We start from the raw sequence: 22,520 nt of genomic DNA on the forward strand, positions 1-22,520 counted from the left end.
GGCCTTGCTACTATCCTGCGCCTGTTTATTATTTTCTCATTGCGTTAATCCGCTCCGCCCAGAAAAACGTAAATCTACTGCGATTGGTCAAATGGAAACTGAATGCGAAATCTTTATGTGAACGTTCAGGAGAGGTCAAACAAACTATTCTCCGGAAGCTTTCTTTACGTCACGTGCTTAGTTTCCCCTAGCAACAGGGAGACGCTGCTGCGGCGCTGCCTGTGCGATTCAGATGTTGTAAATAATATCAGGTACGTGTCTTTTCTTATTATTATATGTAATACAATCTAAGCAACTCTTCAATTGGTCTTTATTGTTTATGTTTTTTATAGTTTTTGAATTATTTGCCCTTTTCTCCTGACTCTTTACAGCTTTCAAATGGGGGTCACTGACCCCATCTACAAAACAAATGCTCTGTAAGGCTACACATTTGGGGGCAGATTTATCAAAAGTCGAGGCGAATTTTCGAATGAAAAAAAATTCGGATTTCGAGCTATTTTTCTGTACTTCGACTAGGGAATAGTCCAAATTCAATTTGAATTTGAAACAAAATTCGAAAACTTGAATATCGTAATTTATCATGTACTGTCGCTTTAAAAATTCAACTTCGACCATTCGCCATCTAAAACCTGCCGAATTGCTGTTTTAGCCTATGAGGGACCTCCTAGAAATCAAATGAGTCAATGGATGGTGGACTTTGAAAAATCTAAGTTTTTTTTTTTGGGAAAAAGTTTGAATCGAATTTGATCGAATGAGATATTCCTTCGATTCATATGATTCAAATTCGGCCGAATATGGACGTATTCGATCGAAAATGGACCTTTTGACCCAAAAAAAACTTTTGACTTAATTTTGGTTGGTCTTTTTATATTCAAATTTCGAAGTTATCTCAATTTGAAATTTGACCCTTGATAAATATGCCCCTTATTGTTATTGCTGCTTTTTATTACCAGATTTCTATTCAGACCCTCTCCTAATCGTATTCATGTCTCTTATTCAAATCAATGCATAGTTTCTAGGGTCATTTGGACCCTAGCAACCAGATAACAGAAACTGCAAACAGGAGAGTTGTAGAATAAAAAGCTAAATAACTCAAAAACCTCCAATAATAAAAAATAAAAACCAATTGCAAATTGTCTCAGAATATCACTCTCTACGTCATACTAAAAGTTAACTCAAAAGGTGAACAACCCCTTTAAAATGTAGTAGAAAATCATGTAAACATTAAAGGGGTTGTTCACCTTTGAGTTAACTTTTAGTATGATGTAGAGAGTGATATTCTGAGACAGTTTGCAATTGGGTTTATTTTTTTTTTATTATTTGTTTTTTTTTTAGTTATTTAGCTTTTTATTCAGCAGCTCTCCAGTTTGCAATTTCAGCAACCTGGTTGCTAGGGTACACATTACCTTATCAACCGTGCACTGATTTGCATAAGAGCCTGGAATATGAATAGGAGAGGCCTGAATAGAAAGATAAGTAATAAAAAGTAGCAATAACAATATTGTTGTAGTCTTACAGAGCATTTGGCTTTTAGATGGGGTGAGTGGCCCCCATTTAAAGAAGAAACAAACCCCTTATTAAAAAAACTCTACCCCCCTACCCCACATAGACCCCGCTCCCTCCACCCCCCAGCCTAGCTGCTACCCCAGGCAAATGCCCCTAACTTTTTTTTACTTACCCCTTGGTGTAGATTCAGGGATCAGAGTTCACGGCAGCCATCTTCTGCTTCTTTGATAATCTGAGACTGAGACTGGCAAAGTGGCGCATGCGCAGTTGGAGCAATTTCCCGGGTAGCGACAACTGTGCATGCGCTGAAATTGATGGAAGCGCCTGAAGAAGACACGAAGACCTGGAAGATGGCTGCCGTTAACTCCGATCCCTGAATCTGCACCGAGGGGTGAGTAAAAAGTAGGGATGCACCGAATCAAGGATTTGGTTCGGGATGCGGCCAGGATTCGGCCATTTTCAGCAGGATTCAAATTTGGCCGAATCCTTCAACCCGGCTGAACTGGATCCTAATTTGTATATGTAAATTAGCATCGGGGAGGAAAACCACATGACTTTTTGTCACAAAACAAGGAAGTAAAAAATGTTTTCCCCTTCCCACCCCTAATTTGCATATGCAAATTCAGATTCGGTTCGGTATTCGGCCAAATCTTTTGTGACGGATTCGGGGGTTCCTCCGAATCCAAAATAGTGGATTTGGTGCATCCCTAGTAAAAAGTTAGGGGCATTTGCCAGGGGTAGCAGCTAGGCTGGAGGGGAGGAGGGAGGGGGTCTATGTGGGGTAGGAGGGTAGGGTTTTTTTAATAAGGAGTGTGTTTCTCCTTTAAGCTGGAAAGAGCCAGAAGAAGAAGGCAAATAAATAGCTAACTATAGAAAAGAAACAATGAAGAGTTGCTTAGAATTGACCATTTTATAACATACTAAAAGTTAACTAAAAAGTGAACCACCCCTTTAAATAAACCCAACAGACTTGGTTTTGCTTCCAATTCATTCATTCATTTCTTAATTGGGATCAAGTACAAGCTACGGTTTTATTATTACAGAGAAAAAGGAAATCATTTTGTTAAACATTTTAATTATTCTATTGAAATGGAATCTATGTGAGATGGCCTTCCCGTAATTCAGATCTTACCTGTATTGGTATGAATATTTTTTTTTTATAATTGTACGAACAGGTGTTTAGATAGATATGTATTCATGCACACTTATATTCCTCTATGGTAATTACTGTACCCACACTGTACCCACAGACTTTACACATTATCCTAAAGCTGTAGCCCTTTGCCCCACTGTTATTGCCTGGTATAGACTTAGTTACAGCCCTCAATGCTTTGTTGCTTTACTATCAAGTGTCAGGGGTTTGTGTTGAGAGACCTGATTTCTTGCTCCCTTGGCACTAACACACACACAGCAACAGAGTCCCTCTAAACCAGGATGATCAGGATCCAGGGATCTTCCTTCTGATGCAGATTCACCATAACCACAATGACTTTTCATCCTCAAGCAGACATAGGAAATGAGCAGCCTGTACGATACAATGGAACCCAATGTTGTTGATGATGAGATGCTCAGGAATGCAGTGGAGGAACAAGGGCCTAAGGAGGAGGCTGGTCGCATCGCTAAGCTGGAGGGGATAGACTTTAAGCACGTCACCAGCCTTCGCCTTGATTTCAGAAGTAAGTCAATGTCTCCTGCCATTTCTGTGGGGCAGACCCAGACTAGTTGCAATAGTTCAAGAGGGCTGCAATTGTCTCGTGGTGCTCTATCCCTGAAACCTTGCTGCATCAATCGGTTCCAATATTCCATGCAAAATAAGAAATAAGATGACACACACTTCAGCAAATGTGCTAATTCTTTAGTGATTTATTGAGATCCCAGGACTAGCAGTCTGTGGATTCTGGCAAATGCCGGAGGGGCTGCTATAAGATGTCATAGACAGTCACTATTTTTTGGACCTGTGGGGGGTCTATATAAACGTATAGACAATGGTGTATGGCTCTTTTCTTAAAGCAAAAAATCGAAATTAAAGAAATAAAAAAGCTATAAGTTATAAAGTGGTCTCCAGGGAAACCCCCAGTCCAAGGGTTGCCAATCATTTTTTGCAGTATAAGGAGAATTCAAAAATAGGAAGAGACCAACTATTATTATAGCCCAAGTATATATAAAGTTAAAAAGACTTTATTAGGGCATACATAAGCCCAGGGCCGGAACTAGGGGTAGGCAGAGTAGGCACGTGCCTAGGGCGCAAAGGTGGAGGGGCGCCAGGCACGTACTTACTCCTACCCCTAGTCTGGCCCCTTCTCTGGCGACCGTCCACTGTCCCATGCATGCGTCAATTCGCGCATGCGCAGAAGCGCTCATCCAGCCGGCGCAGCAGCCGGGCATGCTGCCTAGGGCACCTGCCCGGCTTGGCCCGGCTCTACATAAGCCTAATGCATTTTGTGCCTGAAGTGGGCACTTACTCATAGACTGTTTGAGCCCCCCTGCAAAACAATCTTCAGAAGGGCCCAGCGGGGCTTTTCCCGACCCGCACCCGCCCTCCCACCACCTGTGCCCGCCCAAGCCTGATTTCAGGGTCTCTTTTATAGACCTGCCCCCGCCGATGATATCACAAAAGGGGCGAGAGGCGTGCATCTATAAAAACTCATTCCGGGTCCGCAACCCGGAAAGGAGCGTGCAAGGTTGGCCCCAATCCGCCGGACCCACATCACTAGCCCAGTGCACTCCGATCTCCATCCTCCCACCCACTCCTCCCACCCACTTCCTGCCTCCGCCCACTCTCCACACGACCTGTCCACCCTGACCCCGCCCACTCCCACCCTGACTCCACCCACTCAGGATCCACTCCACTGGAGATTTCATCTGTACTCCAGCATATGTGCTGTTCCCAACTCAGCATGATGGATGGATGCAGCCCTCTCTACTACACAAGCCACTGGGCTGGAGGTGGCATAGAGCAATTGTCTATAGAAAGGATTTCCACCTTTCCTAGTGACACTCTTATACCTTCCAACCAATTTTTATAGGAATGCGTCAGGATCACTTTAAAGCTATTATTGTCACAAAAGGTCACTCTAAGGGGCAGATTTATTAAGGTCAAATTGAACATTATGGTCAAAACTCTCAAATTCGAATTGTGAATAATCCAAAAAAATGTATTTCGAATTCGAATCTTGAGATTTATCAAACCTTCCCCTTTTTTAAATTCTGATTTGACTATCCGCCACCTAAAACCCACCGAGTTCATGCACAAGTCAATGGGAAAGGTCCAGTGACTAATTTAAAGATGTTACTAGCCTTCCTGTTTTTTATTCGGAGATTTAGTCAAATTTGAGTTTTGGGTCGGTAATATTAGTTCGAGTTTTATATAATTTTTTTTTTTTATTAAATAACACCCCAATCGAATTTCAAGTATAGTCGAATTTATCAGAGTTAAAAAAATTCACATGAATTCGAAATTCGACCTTTGATAAATTTGCCTCTACAAGTGCGGGGACTGAGGACATATACATATACAGCGTATTTTAATTTTTCTCAAGATAATGTACATAATACAGTGTAACAGTAAAAAAACCAATAGTTTAAGTTTCAGAAACTAGTTGCTGTGAGTTTCCACCATGTTACCTTATAACCAGTATTGTACAGTAGGCTGAAGGTATCTGCTTTAGGCTGTGCCAGTATCTGCTGCAGGAGTTATTTTGTAACCTTGTATGGATGTGTGAGAGGTTCAGCGTTTCACAGTAATGTGTTTGCTCTTTTGTTGCAGACGTTCTGAAAGTAGATAACCTGTGGCAGTTTCACAGTCTGACAAAGTTGCAGCTGGATAATAACGTCATCGAGAAGATAAGTGGGTTGGACACCTTGGTGCATTTAGTCTGGCTTGGTAAGGAATGGAGGGGTGGTAGGTAAATGTAGGATGTAATGAAGGGGTTAAAGGGCTACGCAAGCTTAGAGAGTGTTTAAAGGAATTGTTAAATTTGGTAAATAGATAGGCTGTGCAAAATAAGAAATGTTTCTAATATAGTTAGTTAGCCAAAAATGTAATCTAAAAGGCTGGAGTGACTGGATGTCTAACATAATAGCCAGAACACTACTTCCTGCTTTTCAGCTCTCTTGCTTTCCACTGATTGGTTACCAGGCAGTAACCAATCAGTGACTTGAGGTGGAGACACATGGGTCATAACTGTTGAATGCTGAGGATCAATTGAAAAAACCACGGAACAGTTATTTCCCATGTGGTACCCCTTATAGTCACTGACTAACTCAGAGTTAGAGAGCTGAAAAGCAGGAAGTAGTGTTCTGGCTATTATACTACACATCCAGTCACTCCAGCCTTTATACATTATATTTATGATTAACTATATTAGATACATTTTTTATTTTACACAGCCTATGTATTTACCTAGTTTTTATTTTTACACTGAACTGTTACTTTAAATGTTGTTCTTTATTATATTCCATCCATAGGTAAGTGGGAAGGGGAAAACATTTTTTACTTCCTTGTTTTTTGACAAAAAGTCATGTGATTTCCCTCCCCGTCCCTAATTTGCATATGCAAATTAGGATTCAGTTCTGCCGGGCAGAAAGATTCGGCCTAATCCTGCTGAAAAAGGCTGAATCCCGAACTGAATCCTGGATTCGGTGCATCCCTAATGACTTTACATCAATAGATGGGGATTGACTGGAATCCCACTATGCAAAGTCCTTAGAGCCACTGGCAATGGTGCTAGTAAGGATTTTGGGGACATTTTCTCTAAAAGCAAGCAGTGTAAGATTTAACATATTTGGTAAATGTTGGAGATTAGTTTTAGCAATAGTTTAACTGTAATATGTTTCTGACTCTTGTTGTTTGTCTTGCAGACTTGTCATTTAACAATATAGAAGTGATAGAAGGACTGAATGCACTGACCAAACTGGAGGACCTCAGCCTGTACAACAATAGGATTTCTGTGGTGGAGAATATGGACGCCCTGTGCAATCTACAGGTTTTATCCTTAGGCAACAATAATCTGACCTCTCTGGAAAATGTAAGGAAGGCGTCATGATCAATTTTCTTGTTATTATTGGTATTTCTTGAAACCAATTGGCACACCTCTCTCTCTTGGCTGCTTGTGACTAGTTAAAAGGCAATTACGGAATCATTTTCATACGCTGAAATTGCTGTTTTGACGTTCATAAACAAAGAAGGAAGGCTGTTTGCAAGCAGTAAGCATTGATCATTTAGGAGCAGATATATCAAAGTGTGATATAGAGCTCGCCAAGATACACTGTGTATTTATCTAATGGTGAACTCTAACTTTCACCCATTGTTTAATAGACTTCTAAAAATCCCATAGGAATGGATTGAAAGTGGGTTTTTCTGTGGTGAGATATTCTCACATTTTGATACATCTGCCCCTTTCAGGGATACTTTAAAGGAGAATTCAAACCGTCCCATCCCCCCTATCCTGGATAGACCTCCCTCCCTCCTCCCCACCAGCCTACCTGCCCCCCCCCCCAGGCAAATGCCCATAATTTTTTACTCACCCCTCTGTGCAGATTGTGGCCACGGGAGTTCACGGGCGCCATCTTCTTTCTTCTGTCTTTTTTTGGAAAGTTTTGGCTCATGCACAGTTGGAGTAAATCGCCGGTCCCAAACCACTGCACATGTGGTGAAAGTCACAAAAATATACGAAAAATTTTCGGAAACATCCTTGACTTTCGGCGCATGCGCTGTTTTTCAGGACCGGAAATTTACTCCAACTGCGCATGCGCTGAAAATGCAGTCAATACACGAAGATTACTGGAGAAGAAGTAGATGGCCGCTGTGGACTCTGAGGCCAGAATCTGCACGGAGGGATGAGTAAAAAAATTAGGGGCAACCCGGGGGGGGGGGCAGGTAGGCTGGGGGGGGAGGAGGGAGTGGGGTCTAATCAGGGTAGGGGGAGGGTTTAAAAAAAATCTGCCTATTACGTATTTCCCTGTGGTGTTAAATGTTTTCATTCTGATGACTGGTAATTCAACATTAAAAATGACAGTATCATGTTAGCAAATTAAAAATGAGTATGGGGCACTTTTAATAATATTCTTTCTTCCCCCTGCCTCCTAGCTAATCTACTTAAGGAAGTTCAAGCAGTTACGTACATTAAATCTTGCCGGGAACCCTCTGTCTGAAGATGACCAATACAAAATGTTCATTGCAGCTCACCTTCCAAATCTTGTGTACCTGGACTTCAGGATCTTAGATGAGAATATTGTAAGTAAAAAGGGTTTGGTTATTGATCAGATCTAAAGCCCCGAGCTCGTTAATTGAACTAGAAGTACTAGCACATTAGTGAGCTGTCACATGACCGAACTACCATGATTATCACAGGTCACTTACCATTCATTGCAATGGAAAACACTTTCTGTTCAGCCCCTCTCCTATTCATTTACCTGTTTCTCACTCACACATCTGGTTGCTAGCGTACACTGGACCCTATCATCCAGGCAACTGATAAATCTCAAACTGCAAAGCTGCCAAATAATAATTTAATGAAAATAAAAAATGAAGACCAATTGCAGATTGACTCAGACTATCACTTACTACATTTTACCAGAAGTTAATTTAAAGGCTAACTACTTCTTTAACATATTAAAAGGGGAACTCCACACAAACATAACTTAAGCTTTTTGAAACGTAAACATAATTTCAAGCAACTTTGCAATATACATCAATTAAAAACTATGGAGACTTTTCATGATTTTTAATGGTTTGGAACAGTTCCCTAAGCCTAGCCCCCTGCTCTCCTGCTGATCTGTCTACTACTACTTTGCTGAGCTGTCTGACTACTGTTACTTTGTATCAACAGCCATCTGTCCTCAGCCTGTATCCTCCAAACCCCACAATTCCTGTGTTATGTGGGCATCAAATTTTGGTTTGGAAGCCGGAGTTCCCCTTTAACATATACAGTTGTTTCTTCTAGATAAGTTGTATACTGCTTTGGTTCATACTTTCAAACTACAATTCCCATAAATCTCAGCAGCCACTCTTTTCACTCTTTTATTTTTTCAAATGTTTTTATATATATCATCTGTCTTAACAACCTTACCTACTGAACTCCAATTATCTCACTTCTTCCTTCACTTTTTGGGCAGGAACTGCATCAGTAAGTCATTTAATCTACCAATTTATTCCCTGCTATACCTTAGAGAGAGATTGCCATAATGAAATTCCAGTACTCCATCGATGATATCGCTCACAACGAGAACCAGGCAGAGGGCAAGCAGGAAGCAGAAGAGCAGCGGCAGAGAGAGTTGGATTTACACAAGGTACAGTTCTAAAGACCTTTTAGGGTACACAGTTTGCATTAGGGGAATTATTAGGGGCTGAATTCTCCTTTAAAGTTAGCCAAACTCCACTCAATAACAGCCAGACAGATACAGCATTCGATAGCAGTCACATTTGTAATTAACTATATGTGCAGTGTATAGCAAAAAGATGTTGAGAATTGTCTTTTATTGTGCAAAAAAAAAAGAAAACCTTGTAGGGAATTCTATTCTGCTTTACATTTCAGTATCTATTGTTAGCAGTAATCGAAGCACATTTAGCAAATGGAGTGGATGTAAAATGCAATAACAAAGTACAGCAAATGCACACACAGAGCAAGTTATATTGATCAATTATGGATTACAGAAAAAATACATTATAGGGGGTTATTTATCAAAAAGTCTGACCAAACTAGAATCCACGATTTGACCTTATTTATCATTGAAAAAATGTGATAAAATCGGTTCAGAAAAAAATCTAGGGATGCACTGAATCCACTATTTTGGATTCGGCCGAACCCCGGAATCCTTCACGAAAGATTCCGAATACCGAATCCTAATTTGCATATGATAATTAGGGGTAGGAAGGGGAAAACATTTTTTACTGCCTTGTTTTGTGATTGCGATTTCCCTCCCCGTCCCTAATCTGCATATGCAAATTATGATTCGCTTCGGCCGGGCAGAAGGATTTGGCCGATATAGAATCCCGCTGAAAAAGGCCAAATCCGAACCAAATCCTGGATTCAGTGCATCCCTAAAAATGCTCAAAATGCTCAAATTTTTCGTGTCATTGCTCGAAACCTCTGAATTTTTGACCGAAACTCAGCGCAGATCATGAAATTTGAAATGGGAACTTTACCATTGACTTCTACCAGACCCTGACAGCTTGAAGATGGAGTATTTCCGGATTTGGACTTTTAGCAGCCTCGAGGGATAATAAATTTACAAAAAATGCTAGTTTTATTTTTTCTCTAAAAATTTGTGCTTTGTGCTAGTGAAAAAAACTCCATTGGGACTTTAATAAATAACCCCCTATGTATATATATATTTGCTGAGTAAAACAAAGACATGTCTCAGAGATGTTATGTTCCAACAATAATGCATAGTTCATTTGGATTAATTCATTTGGATTAAAAAAAGACCAAAGTCCATCAAGTTCAACCCCTCCAAATGATCCCCAGCGCACATATATACACTTACCTATACAGACCTATCTATACATATACAGTGTAATGATATTTAAACACAGATACCTATAATCATCTATCTGTAGATATTAATATCTCAAGAGGGACCCTGCCTTCTAACTGCGGACTAGGGGAAGTTATTGAAATTGGAATGAGTTTTATTCCAAAGTAGTAACACATACTAAACCAATCAGGATTGGGCCTTCATTCATCTTACCTCTGGTTGGTCAGATGTAATAATTCCTTGGTTGCTTTCTAAAAAATGTCAAATAACACGACTTGAGTTCTATTTTCCCCCTACCCAGGGATTTTTTGAGCCTTATTATGACTTGTATTATACTTGCACTCAGAGCCGTGGACTCAGAGTCAGGAGCAATTTTGGGCATCTGGAGTTGGAGTCCCCAAAAATGTTCCGACTCATAATAACTTTAAATACAAACACTGAAAATACTGAAATCAGATTTAAGAGCTTCTATGAAGGAGGATATGGCAGAAGCCATTGTGTTTGTAAGAACAATACTTTAGTTATTTTTGGATTGTATTTAATCTACAGTTCTATGCCAAGTTCAATGAATATATAAGTTGTTATAGGTTTTCCAATTGCTTTTGGTTTATGTAGTTTAACTTTGATTTTTTTTTAGAATTACTAAAGGATGTGGTTTATATTTTTCAGCTTTGGCAGTTATAAAATGCCTCGTATGTTGTGTAATTAACATGGCAAATACATTAGTATAATAAAGCGTTTTAAAATAATTAACATATAATATACTGTTAGCCTGCACTGGTAAAACTGATGGGTTTGCTTCAGAAACACTACTATAGTCTATATTAACAAGCTGCTGTGTAGCCATGGGGCTGGAAAAAAGGAGAAAAGGCACAGGTTACACAGCACATAACAGATAAGCTCTCTCCAATAAAATGGTGGTTTATCTGTTATCTGCTATGTAACCTGTGCCTGTGTAACCTGCCCCCCATGGCTACACAGCAGCTTGTTTATATAAACTATAGTAGTACTTATCTGTTATCTACTGTGTATCCTGTGCTTGAATGGCTGCCCCCATGGCTACACAGCAGCTTGTTTATATAAACTATAGTAGTACTTATCTGTTATCTACTGTGTATCCTGTGCTTGAATGGCTGCCCCCATGGCTACACAGCAGCTTGTTTATATAAACTATAGTAGTACTTATCTGTTATCTACTGTGTATCCTGTGCTTGAATGGCTGCCCCCATGGCTACACAGCAGCTTGTTTATATAAACTATAGTAGTACTTATCTGTTATCTACTGTGTATCCTGTGCTTGAATGGCTGCCCCCATGGCTACACAGCAGCTTGTTTATATAAACTATAGTAGTACTTATCTGTTATCTACTGTGTATCCTGTGCTTGAATGGCTGCCCCCATGGCTACACAGCAGCTTGTTTATATAAAGTATAGTTGTGGATCTGAAACAAACACACCAATTTTACCAGTGCATGGAAACAGTACATGATATTTTCATTACTTTGCTACACTTTCAGTTTTTGGTGTTACTGTTGCTTTAAAAACAGAGGAGTCGGGGGTACCATAAACTGAGGAGTCGGACAGTTTATGTACCGACTCCACCGCCCTGCTTGCACTAAATGACTGACATAATCACATTTATTTCTTTTCTTGCTTAGGCTGCTTATGTGGAGCATCTAAATGGCCCCTTCCTGTTTGAGAGCATGTACTCAGATGATGTCGATGGCACCAAACTATCCAGCGTTCCTGGGGTAGCAGAGTTAATGGATTCATATCCTTTACTGTGAACATAATCCAGTGCTGCATAGTTGCTTAGGAATGGCCCAAATTCCCCTAGCAACCATGAATTGATATGAATAAGAGACTGGAATATGAATAGGAGAGGCCTGAATAGAAAGATGAGTAATAAAGTAGCAATAACAATACATTTGTAGCCTTACAGAGCATTTGTTTTTAGATGGGGTCAGTGACCCCCATCTGAAATCTTGAAAGAGTCAGCAGAAAAGACAAAAAATGTAAAAAAAATAAATAAAGACCAACTGAAAGTTGCTTAGAATTCTATAGACATTCTATAACATACTAAAAGTTATGCAGTAAAACATAGAGAGGGTCTCCACACAGTAAAAGGGATTACTCACCACATTACGGAAGTGGCCCAGGTGCACTGCCCTGAGCCCTCAGCATAGGGAGCGGACAACCGAAAGGATTAATCTGGAGCAGGCACTCAAATTAATCTGGAAAGAGTTGCTTGGAAGCCGACAATCCCATAAGTGGCGTCCCACGTGTGGAGAAACCGCAGATCGGTGAGTTCAATAGAGCCGCTCTGGCTGCGGCCGGCAAACAATTGTAAAACAGAAAGAGGAACGAACTTCACCGTTGTAAGTAGAAAGGAGGGCGATGTCAAATCTTAAAATCTTCGAATGCTTTATTGTAGTAAGTTAAAATAAAGTTAAATAGAACGGGCAGAGGAGCTGTGCTTAACGCGTTTCGTGACATAAGTGTCACTTCCTCAGAAGCATAGAGTGCCTCTACTGGAGAACCACAGAAATAACCTACACCATTAAAACCATTGAAAACATGTGTGTTAAAAATCACGTAAACAAGCGCAAGCACTTGAGATGCAAGATTCTAGACCTTAAATAAATGTATAATAGAATGGCATCTGTGTAGTCATGTAGCAGAGTCTAGTTGTAAAGATGTATCAAAAAATATCCACAAAATTACAAAACTGTATCAAAACATCCTAAAATGTTAGAAAAGTATCAAAACATCTAAAGATAAATAAAGTCTCTACACACTAGTGCTTTCATGACATTCATTAGATTCAGTTGCATCTAGGAAAGAACAGGCAGATAGCAATTCTAATAGATAAATATGTATACAAAATATGCAAAACAAATGTCTAACAAAATTTAACAAAATTTAATTTACTTTAATTTAATTTAAATAAATTCAATTGCTGATGTCTACAACGAAAAAGGGAAAATACAAAAAGGAAAAATGCAGGAGGGAAGAAAAAACACATGAGTAAAAAACCCATGCACGAAACCGGGGAATAAATCTAAATATCAATGAAACAATTCAATTCCCACTCCCTATTAAGTCCATCGGGGGCTATTGTATCTAATCTATAGATCCAAGAAGCTTCTAGTCTCAGAAGTGGTAGTTCCATATTGCCTCTACGTGGACCTATTCTCACTCTATCAATAATCTGAGCTTTGATGCATAGATTGCCATTGTGACACTCAATAAGATGTTTTGCCACTGCCGAACGCATATCATGGCGGGCTACACAATTCAAGTGTTCCGATAATCGTTTTCTAAACGGTCGGATCGTCTTGCCAACATACTGGAGCCCACAAACACAAGTAAGTAGATAAACAACTAGATTAGTACCACAGTTAGCGTAAAATTGAATATTATAAGATCTAGAATCATGTGTGCTCTTGAATGTTTTAGATGGCAGCATATATCGACAGGCACCACACCGGGTGACTCCACATCTGTAACTTACAGATGTGGAGTCACCCGGTGTGGTGCCTGTCGATATATGCTGCCATCTAAAACATTCAAGAGCACACATGATTCTAGATCTTATAATATTCAATTTTACGCTAACTGTGGTACTAATCTAGTTGTTTATCTACTTACTTGTGTTTGTGGGCTCCAGTATGTTGGCAAGACGATCCGACCGTTTAGAAAACGATTATCGGAACACTTGAATTGTGTAGCCCGCCATGATATGCGTTCGGCAGTGGCAAAACATCTTATTGAGTGTCACAATGGCAATCTATGCATCAAAGCTCAGATTATTGATAGAGTGAGAATAGGTCCACGTAGAGGCAATATGGAACTACCACTTCTGAGACTAGAAGCTTCTTGGATCTATAGATTAGATACAATAGCCCCCGATGGACTTAATAGGGAGTGGGAATTGAATTGTTTCATTGATATTTAGATTTATTCCCCGGTTTCGTGCATGGGTTTTTTACTCATGTGTTTTTTCTTCCCTCCTGCATTTTTCCTTTTTGTATTTTCCCTTTTTCGTTGTAGACATCAGCAATTGAATTTATTTAAATTAAATTAAAGTAAATTAAATTTTGTTAAATTTTGTTAGACATTTGTTTTGCATATTTTGTATACATATTTATCTATTAGAATTGCTATCTGCCTGTTCTTTCCTAGATGCAACTGAATCTAATGAATGTCATGAAAGCACTAGTGTGTAGAGACTTTATTTATCTTTAGATGTTTTGATACTTTTCTAACATTTTAGGATGTTTTGATACAGTTTTGTAATTTTGTGGATATTTTTTGATACATCTTTACAACTAGACTCTGCTACATGACTACACAGATGCCATTCTATTATACATTTATTTAAGGTCTAGAATCTTGCATCTCAAGTGCTTGCGCTTGTTTACGTGATTTTTAACACACATGTTTTCAATGGTTTTAATGGTGTAGGTTATTTCTGTGGTTCTCCAGTAGAGGCACTCTATGCTTCTGAGGAAGTGACACTTATGTCACGAAACGCGTTAAGCACAGCTCCTCTGCCCGTTCTATTTAACTTTATTTTAACTTACTACAATAAAGCATTCGAAGATTTTAAGATTTGACATCGCCCTCCTTTCTACTTACAACGGTGAAGTTCGTTCCTCTTTCTGTTTTACTCAAATTAATCTGGGGCAGTCTTCCACCAAATTAATCTGGAGCAGTCTTCCACCAAATAGTCAAAACAATGTGAAAATTGATTGATTGATTGATCTTACGCGTTTCATGTCTTCAACACTTAATCATCGTGAGCCTATGATTAAAGACACTTCATTGTGAGCCTATGATTAATTGTTGAAGACACGAAACGCGTAAGGCGTAGGACACAGTACATTTTCACATTGTTTTGACTATTTGGTGGAAGACCTTCATTTGAGTGCCTGCTCCAGATTTATCCATACTAAAAGTTTACTTAAAGGTGAACCACCCCTTTAAAGTCACTGACTAACTCAGGGATTTTAAGATGGGCATTTTGGGTTCTGTTATGTTAGACATCCAGTCACTCCAGTCTTTATAAATTAAATTATTGGCTAACTAACTATATCCAATTTTTTTTTTTGTTGCACAACCTCTCCATTTTGTTTTTACACTGAACTGTTTCTTTAAGGTTCTCCTCCCTGAGGAAGATCTCATGGAGATTATTCAATTTGAAGTTAAGAAGCTCAGCATTTATTTAATGGTATCATTTTGGCCTCCATATCATTATTTTTGTACTTGTTCTAAGCCAGTTTAGAAGAAGGGGGGCTTTATAGTATTTGTGTTATTCTTTACAAAACACCACACCTGTCCCTTCAATACACTTGGGACAAGTTCATCGAGAGCCAATACAAATAATTTACAGTACAGGTACGGGATCCATTATCCGAAAACCCGTTAAAGGCCATTGGAAAGGCTGTCTTTCATAGACTCCATTTTAATCAAATAATTCAGATTTTTAAAAATGATTTTTGTCTGTACAGGTATGGAACCTGTTTTCCAGAATGCTCGGGCCAGATAATGGATCTTTCTGTAATTTGGATCTTCATACCTTAAGTCTACTAGAAAATTATATAAACATTAAATAAACCCAATAGGCTGGTTTTGCTTCCAATAAGGATTAATTATATCTTAGTTGGAATCCAGTACAAGCTACTGTTTTATTATTACACAGAAAAAGGAAATCAATTTTAAAAATCTGGATTATTTGATTATAATGGAGTCTATGGAGATTGCCTTTCTATAATTTGGAGCTTTCTGGATAACGGGTTTCCGAGATAACAGATCCCATACCTGTAATAGTAAAACAGTATCTTGTATTTATTCTTTAAATAATTATTTATTAGACTTAAGGAATGGAGATCCAAATTACATAAAAAAAACCCAGGTCCCGAGCATTCTGGATAACAGGTCCCATAACTGTAAATGTTGGCTCCCTGGTCAAAATAGAATAAAGGACCACAGCACTGCAATTAATCCACCCCTGGCCCTTAGATTATTACTACATACAGCACAAACAGGCACCTAGTGATGCCAGTTTACAGCCAATGAGAGCTTGACCAGAATTACTCCTTAACCAGAGTCTTACGTACAGGAATAAATGTATTGAAATCTGCCAAAACATATTTGAATACGGCATGAAACAGCATGAGAAGCGAGAGGCAGAGGTATCTGTGTTTAATGAGTGTATGCAAGAGGCCATAATGGAAAATCAGGAGCAAGGAGCCAAGAGAATTGAGGAGCTCACAGAAAAGAACTCGGAGGTATGGCTAAAAGGAACATGACCAATTGCAAGTGAGACTTCAGGAATACAAGCTACAGGAGTTGTTTAGGAGTGTTAATCCTCAACCTAACTTTTTCCCCTATTGCAAATAGCTCAACCATGAAGTGTACATTGCTCTCAAAGTACTGACTTTTTTTTTTTTTCAAGTTTTTATTTATTTAAATTTTCAGGGAAGGAGGAGAGGGAAACATATAACAACTTGGTTCATACAAGGTAATAGCTGTTGTTACGCAGTTCCTCTAGTGTATAATACAAAATACGTCATGTGAGCTACATCACCGTACATAGTTACATCTACATACGACTAAGGTATTGAAGCAGGGTCGGACTGGGCCAGCGGGACACCGGGAAAAAACCTGGTGGGCCCCGGCCCAGACCTGCTCCACCAGAAAACGCTTGTTGTTAATGATGCGGAGCATCTTCTTTACGTGCATGAGCGTCGCATGTTCTCCGTGCTCATGCGTGTCTTCTGCATGCACACGGCGCGTTTGCGGATGCAGGCAGGGGGATGAAGGTCAGGAGGCCTCATGGGCCCCCGTCGGCCTGGACCTGTTCCCCCAGAAAACTAAGTTAATGCAGCGGAGCATCTTCTTTACATGCACGCACGTTGCGACTTCTTCACGCGCATGTGCGTCCCCTGCATGCACACGGCTCGGTGGAGGCAGGCAGGGGGCTGGAAGTCAGGAGGGGGTTCAGGGACTGCCTGGAGGGGGGCCCCCAGTCCGACCCTGTATTGAAGCACACAGTCAGTCTAATTTAGCTCTCAGCAAGCTCAATCAAATTAATATCCAGCCATGAGTACCATATTTTTTCAAATTTCCCAGGACAACCTCTGACCAAATAGGTTAGCTTGGTGGAGGGAAGGGCTCTGTTGATTACACTGACCCATTGAGCAACTGCTGGGGCTCCATTGTCCATCCAGTTCATGACTACTGCTTTCTTGGCATAGTTCAAGGCTAGTCTCATAAGTGATCTGGCCCGGTTTAGGGTTAGGAGATCACTAACTCAAGTAAATTTCCAGGGAGCATACCTGTGGAAATGCTAAGTTGTTTGCTAGATATTGCATTACCTCCCTCCAAAAGCTCTGTATCCGAGGGCATTGCCAGGCCAGGTGCAGAAAGGATGCTTCAGGCCAGGGATCCCCAACCTTTAGAACACGTGAGCAACATTCAGAAGTAAAAGTTGGGGGGCAACTCTAGCATGAAAAATGTTCCTTGGGTGTCAAATAAGTGATGTGATTGACCATTTAGTAGCCCCTATGTGGATTGTCAACCCACATTGAGGCTCTGTTTGGCAGTACATCTGGTTTTTATGCAACTAAAACTTGCCTCCAAGCCTGGAATTCAAAAATAAGCTCCTGCTTTGAGGCCACTGAGAGCAACATCCAAGGGGTTGGAGAGTAACATGTTACTCGTGAGCTACTGGTTGGGGATCACTGATTGCTGGTCCATTTTCTGAAGCTTTAGGGGGTAATATATAATTGATGTATAAATTTATAATGAATTAGCTTATCCTGCAGTGAAATGAGATCACTACAGAGGATCTCAGTGGCCTCCTCCCATTGCAAAGTACTGACTTCTGCTGGAATAAACCAGTAATAATAAGCCAGTTAGCAGGGGAAATATGTCAGTGACTCACATAATGACCATGCTGAATGCACTTAGAAAAATAGTTAGGTTGAGGAACTCACCATCATATCTGAAAACTGATCCAATAAAAATTAAGGGGTCATTGATTACCTACAGGGCAGAGTGCACCATGTTTTTACAGTGTGTTCCCTTTCCTGCAGGTAGCAGAATTGCTGTAGGTCTCACCAGTGGGGCAGTTTTATCAGATATCCCCTTGGCAACCCAGTTGGATCATTAAGTGCTCGGGATCCTCTGACAAACCTATCTGTGTTGCTGTGAGGACATAATATTCACTTGTGGTAATCCCTTGGGTCAGGTTTAAGACCCAGGACTGGATTTCAAGATGCTACACCCCTAGGCCCCCACCACCACTAGTACCTGACCCCTCAGCACCAGACCCCCCTCCACCTCATCCGATAAAAAACCGAGCTGACCAGGTCAAAATTGGCCCCCACTAGCTCTGCTTCTTCTGGCTTATTGCAATGTCTTCCACTGGGGACTGGGAAGGTGGGAGATTCAAACCTCTGTTAGAATCTCCTGTCCAGTCCCCAGTATACTGCCCCCCAATTTTTGTCTCCCTAGGCTTCGGCCTTTGTTGCCTGCCCACAAATCCGGGCCTGTTAAGATCCAATTTATCAACACAGAGGATATTGCGGTATTTGTTTTCAGTGAAACCATGAAAACATTAAGAGGGGACATGAATTCTCCACTTACAACTAGAATGTTATTGATATCTCTGTCTTCTTACCCATCTCTCTGTTTTTAGATTTTGAATGAACTCTCACAGACAAGTAATCAGGACCTCCTAGACCTTAAAATCTCACAGTATATTGATGACATCACCAAGCTGTTGGACTCCCTGATGACTCTGGAACTGCAGCTGGTAGACCAGATAGAGGTACTGTAGGATAGTGAAAATCCCTGCCCCCACCCTCCCTCCATCTGCGCTCGCCCGATCCTGACTTCCTTTTATAGCCCCGCTGATGATGTCACAAAAGGGGTGGGGCGCACGGCTATAAAAGTTCAACCCGGAAGTCAGAAGCTGGCATTTTTAAGGTCGGGGGAAAAGGGGGGTAAATCCGCGGGTATCGGGCCAGCTCACACATCACTGTAGGACTATGTCTTTGGCTTCCAATTGAATTCCCAATACTGGCCACCTTTTGTTCTTCATCAGGATATCATAAAGGAATATGAAAGAAATGTCTCTGAGATGGTCTCTACATTCCTGGAAACTGTACAGGGCTTATATCCTTTGTATGGACATTTATGGGGTTCAGCCTTCCAAAACACATCCATTTATCTATCTTGAATGCTGCACAGTTTATCCAGAATGATGAGCAGTTGCTCCCGTGTGTAGGGCACTTATTTGCACTGCACCTGTATCACCAGGCGTATGATGTGCACCTCTAGTGGGCAAAATAATATTCACATATCCAACCTGCACCTTGTTCTCTGATGTTTGGCCAGTTACAGCTCCACTAATTCGTGTCCAAACAGAAATTCTTCACTTTGTGCCTTATTGCTTTATGACAGTACTACATGCCTCACCCCATTAATGGTAGGGCAGATAAAGACACATGTACACGGTTGGGTGCAGAGTCGTTACTCGGTGCTTTAGGGCTGGGATATAAAATGCTCTTTTCCAATGATGAGGCTGAACGAGGTAGATGTACACTAATCAGCTTCTCTTCTGGAAGTCATCTCTCTCTGCTTTACAGGCTGGGATATAAACCACTCTCTTCCTATAGTAGGACTTACCCAGGTAGGTGAACTTTAATCAGCTCAGTGCTAGGTGTGATGTCATAAATCTGTGCTAAAGGGCTCTTTCTTTCTATATAAGGCTGCACATATTGTCACATAATAGGAGAATGGATTGTAACTTGGCCTGTTAAAGGAGAACTAAACCCTAAAAATGAATATGGCTAAAATGCCATATTTTATATACTGAACTTATTGCACGAGGCTAAAGCTTGTCAATAGCAGCAATGATCCAGGACTTCAAACTTGTCACAGGGGGTCACCATCTTGGAAAGTGTCTGTGACACTCACATGCTCAGTGGGCTCTGATTGGCTGTTGAGAAGCTAAGCTTAGGGCTCGTCACTAATTATCCAGCAGAAAATGAGCTTCCCCTGTAATATAAGCTGATGCTACAGGGCTTATATTGTGACATTTCTATTCTATGTGTACTGTATATTGTGAGTGGGTCCCTAAGCTCAGTAAGTGACAGCAGCACAGAGCATGTGCAGTGAATCAGCAGAAAAGAAGATGGGGAGCTACTGGGGCATCTTTGGAGACACAGATCTTTACTGCTAAAGGGCTGTGGTTGCCTTGGGCTGGTACAGAAGCACAGAACATAATGTACAACATTTATAGCTACTTCTTTAGTTAAGCTTTAGTTCTATTTTAACAAACAGGCCAAGTTCCACTCGCTTCAAAGTCAAATCCAGGTACATATACAATACCTAACCTCCCTGCACAGTGTGATGTCATCAGTCTGTACATTCAGGATTCAAACCTCACTCTGCAAGTTTACCATTCCCACAATGCTCAGTTGAGGTGCCAAGATCACAGACAATACATGGCAGCTCCCCTCTGCCCCAGATTACTGTTTGGCTCTCCCAATGTGTCCTTAACCCCCACATATACAATGGCTCAGATCAGAGACCTGGAGAATCATCATCATGAGAAGCTCCTGGAGATTTCCATCAACATACTAGAGAAGGTGCTAAAGGGAGAGATGGAGGACGAGATCACAGATGACCTCAGAATGGTAAGAACCATTTGCTGACAGATTTATTAAAATCCTAAAGGATTCCCAACAGGTTGATTTAGGGCTGCACCAAATCCAGGATTCGGCCAGGATTCTCAGTATTCAGAGTCGGCCGAATCAAATCTGAAAAATCGCATGACTTTTCGACACACAAACAAGAAAGTAAAAACATTTAACCACAACTGAACTGATTAGGGTTCAGTTTCGATTCGGGACTCAGCCAAATATTTCACAAAGGATTTGGCCGAATCCCAAAGTAGAGGATTTGCTGCTTCCCTAGCTTGAATGTTCCATTTATAAACACTTTTCTGACCTTTGCGGTTTTAATAATCGGACACAATCCTCACAATGAGATCTCTGAAACAGTCACTGTTTATAAATCGGCTCCATTTTCTGTTACCTTTGCTACATGTTAGTGTTGCTTATACCTCTATGACTTATGCACTTACATTCCTGGCAGATCTTTGTGGACAAGGACACGGTCATTAACGCAGTCAGCGCATCACACGATACCCACCTGCTGAAAATCGATAACCGCGAGGATGAGCTGGTCACCAAGATCAACACCTGGGCCAACACCCTCATTCAAACGGTGAGTCTCTCTCTATTACTACACATAATGCATATGAAGACAATTCTGCTCTGTACCATAAGCTCCAATGTCTCTGGTTTCTGATAGGTGCAAAAAGAAGAAACAGAAAGGAACCGCAAGCGAATACTAGAAATCACCACGTACATCGACCACTTACGGGATGAGCTGGACAACCTAGAGGTGCATGAGCAGATATGAGCCTGTCCTTCAGCCTTGTACCATATCCGAGACAGCTATGTCTGTACTACCCAATACCAATAGCTGCTGTCTAGACTTGGACCTCAAGTCTTTAGGAAAAGGCTCATTTACTTACAACCTCAAGCATATTGAGGTTGAGATATTAGTTTTGTTATGCATCTGTGTCACCTCATAATTACTGTAAGTGTACAGATAACTGTCAGCCTGAACTTGGCAGTTACTACAAGGTCGGTCAGTGGCCATTCAGCCAAAGCTTCCTCAATGTAAATGGACTTCCTGATGTTCTCATTAAGGGGTTGTTCACCTTTAAACTAACTTTTAGAATGACGTGGAGAGTGGTATTCTAAGACAACTTGCAGTTGGTTTTCATTTTTTACTTGTGGGTTTTGAGTTATTAAGCTTATTCAGCAGCTCTCTGAATTTAAATTTCAGCTATCAGGTTGCTAAGGTCCACATTACCCTAGCAACTATGCATTGAGTTTAACAAAAGACTGGAATATGAATAGGAGAGTGTCTGAGTGCAAAGATGAGTAATAAAAAGTAGCATTAACTATAAACGTGTGACCTTACAGAGTATTTGTTTTTTTTAGTAACCCCCCTTTTTGAAAGCTGGAATCAGAAGAAAAAGGGAAACAATTACGTTATAAAACAATAAATAATGAAGACCAAATGAAAAGTTGCTTAGAATAGGCCATTCTATAACATAGTAGGTGAAGCACTGCTTTAACGTGAATTGCTTTTGAAAATTTCAAGTATAGATGAATTTCTCCAGTTCAAGAAATACTGTATGCCTTGAAATCCTCTGCCACGACCCAATAAATAAAAAGAAGACAAATAAAATGACTGGAATCTTTATACCAACCATAGAGGTAACCCCTAAACCAGTATGAAGCATGGAAACTAAATGAGTTACATTTCAACATCTATGATTCTGGCGCAGGACGTTTAGTTGTATGGGACCTGTTATCCAGAATTTTTGGGACCGGAGATCTTCATACCAGAAAATCATGTAAACAATAAATAAACCCAATAGG

General features: G+C 40.4%; 1 protein-coding gene across 2 annotated transcripts; it reads left to right on the forward strand.

Moving 5' to 3' along the window:
* Positions 1-84: 84 nt before the first annotated feature.
* On the forward strand, positions 85-22,045 carry drc3.L (dynein regulatory complex subunit 3 L homeolog). Of its 2 annotated transcripts, none has more exons than XM_018236633.2 (13): positions 85-251; positions 3,011-3,182; positions 5,273-5,389; positions 6,367-6,533; positions 7,595-7,741; positions 8,677-8,796; positions 11,643-11,755; positions 16,103-16,277; positions 18,692-18,823; positions 19,100-19,170; positions 20,573-20,696; positions 21,157-21,288; positions 21,376-22,045. In XM_018236633.2, exons 2-13 carry the CDS (start codon positions 3,023-3,025, stop codon positions 21,484-21,486), a joined length of 1,569 nt encoding a protein of 522 aa, XP_018092122.1. In that variant the 5' UTR covers positions 85-251; positions 3,011-3,022; the 3' UTR covers positions 21,487-22,045. The 2 variants fall into 2 exon arrangements, with proteins under 2 accessions (XP_018092122.1, XP_018092121.1); XM_018236632.2 differs by having other exon boundaries at positions 3,014-3,182.
* Positions 22,046-22,520: the final 475 nt, after the last annotated feature.

This window comes from Xenopus laevis, chromosome 9_10L (assembly GCF_017654675.1).
Source record: "Xenopus laevis strain J_2021 chromosome 9_10L, Xenopus_laevis_v10.1, whole genome shotgun sequence".
Classification (NCBI taxonomy): domain Eukaryota; kingdom Metazoa; phylum Chordata; class Amphibia; order Anura; family Pipidae; genus Xenopus; species Xenopus laevis.

What these genes read in the sequence shown, in the direction of transcription:
- drc3.L (XM_018236633.2), top strand. Translation starts at nt 3,023, where the DNA reads ATGAGCAGCCTGTACGATACAATGGAACCCAATGTTGTTGATGATGAG. An exon ending in CCTTCGCCTTGATTTCAGAA is followed by an intron (nt 3,183 to 5,272) that starts GTAAGTCAATGT and finishes CTTTTGTTGCAG; the next exon opens with ACGTTCTGAAAGTAGATAAC. An exon ending in GTAGCAGAGTTAATGGATTC is followed by an intron (nt 11,756 to 16,102) that starts ATATCCTTTACT and finishes CCAGAGTCTTAC; the next exon opens with GTACAGGAATAAATGTATTG.